This window comes from Austrofundulus limnaeus, unplaced genomic scaffold (genome assembly GCF_001266775.1).
Source record: "Austrofundulus limnaeus strain Quisiro unplaced genomic scaffold, Austrofundulus_limnaeus-1.0 Scaffold572, whole genome shotgun sequence".
Taxonomy (NCBI): domain Eukaryota; kingdom Metazoa; phylum Chordata; class Actinopteri; order Cyprinodontiformes; family Rivulidae; genus Austrofundulus; species Austrofundulus limnaeus.
Window position 1 is genome coordinate 217,299 of NW_013952974.1, and position 3,292 is coordinate 220,590.

Sequence of the window (3,292 nt, forward strand, 5' to 3'; positions counted from 1 at the left end):
CTAATATGAGTGTGTGTGTGTGTGTGTGTGTGTGTGTGTGTGTGTGTGTGTGTGTGTGTGTGTGTGTGTGTGTGTGTGTTCGTACTTCTGCACAGGAAGTTTCATCAGGTCTGTGTCCATGAAGAGCCGCCGCAGGAAGTCGTGAACATCCTGGAGTCTCTCAGGTCCTCCCATGTTCAGCATCAGGATCCCAGTTTTAGGTTTCCTGTAGAAAGAAAATAAAACGTATCAGACAAAAACAAATAAATAAATAAATAAATAAATAAATAAATAAGACTCAAAAAACGCGACAAATGTGTTTCTGGTGTTTGTGTTGACCTGTTGTCTTGTGTGTCTGGAGCTGCGCTCTGAGCCAGAGCAGCAGCTGTGGAGCGTCTCCTCACACACAGACCCACGCTGCTCCTCGTCACTGCAACAAAAAACTGCTTTATTACGTTTTTATGAACAGAAAAGCTTTTATTTTGAAATGTTTGTTTATGCATTACATTAATTATAGTTTTTATTAATCGCCACAGTCAAATAAACACTCACTTATATAGTTTAACACCTAAACTTCTTCATTTTCTTGTATAAAGTGATAAAAATCTGCAGTGTCCGCGATGCTCTTTCAACTTTAATAACTTCCGGTTGCAGTTCGCCTCCGCCGCCAGCAGAGGGCGCGCCGCGTTACGCAAGTTCCCAGCTCTGCAGTTGTGTAAGGACGAGTCTTTCTCTTCTTTTCCCGCCGCGGAACAAAGAGACAAAGCAGGTGCGGAGCTGCGCTCACGGAGCAGCTTAACGGCACTAAATGCGGCACCGGCGGAAAAGATCGTTACGTAACGTCCGACATTAAACTGAAGCTGAAGCTCCAGCAAAATCACTGAATTCACACCGGAAACGCTGACGTCCGGTGACAAAATAAAAGCATATCGACAAGAACTAGTAAACAAAACGGTGACGCTTTGTAGTTAGCAGACTGATAAAAATGGGCGAAAATATATTTTAAAATACAGTGAACAAGCTTAGTAAATGTATAAAAGTTAAAATGTGAATTAAATAAACGGTGTGTTTACAGTTCAAATTGAACAGGAAATAGTTTTTTTCCTTTAATCTTCCAGCTTTAACGTGAGACGTTCAAGGTCAGCCTTCAGCTGTGAATAAAATACAAATAATAAACTTAAAACAGCAGAACTTTAAGCCGTCACGGGGAATTCTCGGACACATTTAACCCTTTCCTGCAGTTAAAGTCCGGCTAACAGAACCCGCGGAGCCTCTTACACTGAATCCAGCGACCGGCGCTGCCCAGGACCGCCATCCTGCCTGTGTCCCCGCTGTTACAGCTCTGTTCCCCGCTGGGATAACCTCCGGGACGTGTCGGTCTCTGTGCCGGGCTCCGGTTCCGAACCAAACTCTGGACAGGATGAGTCTCGGCTCAGTCAAATGAGACAGATTCCTTCAGCTACCGCCGGAGGAGGAGGAGGAGCGGACTTCCGTTAAGTTCGCGACGTTCACCGGATCACTTCCGGTTTAGGCTTACAAAAATAAAACTCTGACGCGCGAGACTCGGCTCGGCTTTGATTATTCAAATTGTTTTTACCAGTTTTCCAAAGCGTATTAGATTAAATTTCCCCTCATTTAGCATTTATTAAATTAAACATTTTTGTTTTAATTATCATAATAAAGAAAAATAACAAATAAATCTACATATGTTCGTACTTGATGATGCACAAAGTCAAACATAAAACTCCAAATACATTAAAAATAATGTTAGTGTTAAAAAAATTCTTTGCTTACGTGTTTAATTGAAAACAATATAGTTTAAACTTTTATTGTGAAGGTTTAGGTATTTTTCCGGCGCAACCCTGCTTTCTTTTGTTTGGTTTTACTTCACCGTCAACAGTTCGTATCTCATGGCCCCGCCCACACAAGTAGCCACGCCCTATGACCACTCCTCCATTCAGTTATTTTTATTTTGAAAGTGGTTTTAACCACTCCGGTCTGCCTTTCAGGCTATAAGAGGCTAAAAGTGAAAATTAATGAGTATTTGTTGTTTTTCCACTTAATAATTGATGCAGCAGCTTAATTAAATTAAATTAAGGTTTTTTTTTGTGACGTAAAAAATTAAAAAGGTTTAAGAAGGAAAAAAAAKCAATCCAAATAAAGCAGAACAAACATTTTATTTCAGTTCAGTTTCAGCAGCAACATTTCACATGGAGGTGCAGAAAAACGAGCATGCTAAGTCCCAGATGGATTTCTAAACTGGTAGTGGTGGTCACAGGACAGATCAACGCTGCTAAAGCATAAATTCCTTTAAAAGGTTTTAAGATTTTGCCAAAACCATCACACCTCCACTGCCGTGCTTTACAGTCTATATGAGCCGTTTGTTCTGATATGGAACAGCTAATGTTAAATTCTGTTATAAATTTAAATTATTGTTTATTTTTGAAGTATTTCAGACAGCTGAGAGTGAAACCCTGGAAACAGAGTAATTTATCTGAGGAGGTAAAAACCATCCGGCTGGACGTTCAGTTCACAGAACAGGTGAACTCCGGCTGTGGAGCTCGACCAAAACGTCCTCCGAGTTTAAAGTTTCAGACAGTAGAAGAAGAAAAACGATGAATGGTGCTGTTTGCTGTGGCGGGCTGTAGGGGGCGCTGTGGCGGGCTGCGTTCAGGGCCGGCAGCGCTGGATGAAGCGCGGGTACAAGCAGACGTCTCGGATGTGATGTCGGTTCAGCAGCCAGGTGAGGAAACGCTCCAAACCCAGGCCGTAACCTCCGTGAGGACACGTACCGAACTTCCTCTGAAAACCAGGAAAACGTCGAGTCAGTTTTTATTTCAACACCTTTGAAACAAAACTTAAATATGTTAAAGAGATACTGTCAAATGTTGGCCTTCAGATGCTTTTATTTCTCTGTTCTACTAAAAGTTGTTGCTTGTAACATGAAAACATTCATTACTTGAAAACATTTGTTTATTTTTCACTTTTGTTACGGACACAGTGCATTCTGAGGATGATGATGATGATGATGATAATGATGATGATGATGATGATGATGATGATGAAGGGTTACACTTGAGACTAAAACACAAAAACTCAAGGCTAAAAAGCTATAATATGTGACAATAAATTTATATTTTAGTTTATATGTTGTACATAATATATGTGTTGAAACAATCAAACCTGATGTTTAGTAAATTAGCTTCAGAGCTAACACTAGCTAATAATTACTCAAACATATGTGGTGTTAGCTCCAAAGCTAATGCTAGCTTGGGGGGTGGGGTATGAATACACATACATATATATATATAAA

At 40.4% G+C, this 3,292-nt stretch overlaps 2 protein-coding genes across 3 annotated transcripts in view; both read right to left on the reverse strand.

Annotated features, from left to right (window-relative positions):
* Positions 1–1,595, reverse strand: part of fech (ferrochelatase) — a gene marked incomplete at its 3' end in the record, with an annotated part of 5,191 nt that extends 3,596 nt beyond the window's left edge. The window contains 3 exon segments of the mRNA XM_014026607.1: positions 86–205; positions 319–409; positions 1,258–1,595. Coding sequence (XP_013882061.1) covers positions 86–205; positions 319–409; positions 1,258–1,294 — 248 coding nt within the window.
* Positions 1,596–2,137: 542 nt separating this feature from the next.
* Positions 2,138–3,292, reverse strand: part of nars1 (asparaginyl-tRNA synthetase 1) — a 10,640-nt gene continuing 9,485 nt past the window's right edge. For both annotated transcript variants that reach the window (XM_014026608.1, XM_014026609.1), the window contains exon 15: positions 2,138–2,781. In XM_014026608.1, the coding sequence (XP_013882062.1) occupies positions 2,650–2,781 (132 nt within the window). In that variant the 3' untranslated portion in view covers positions 2,138–2,649. The remainder of the gene's footprint in view (positions 2,782–3,292) is intronic.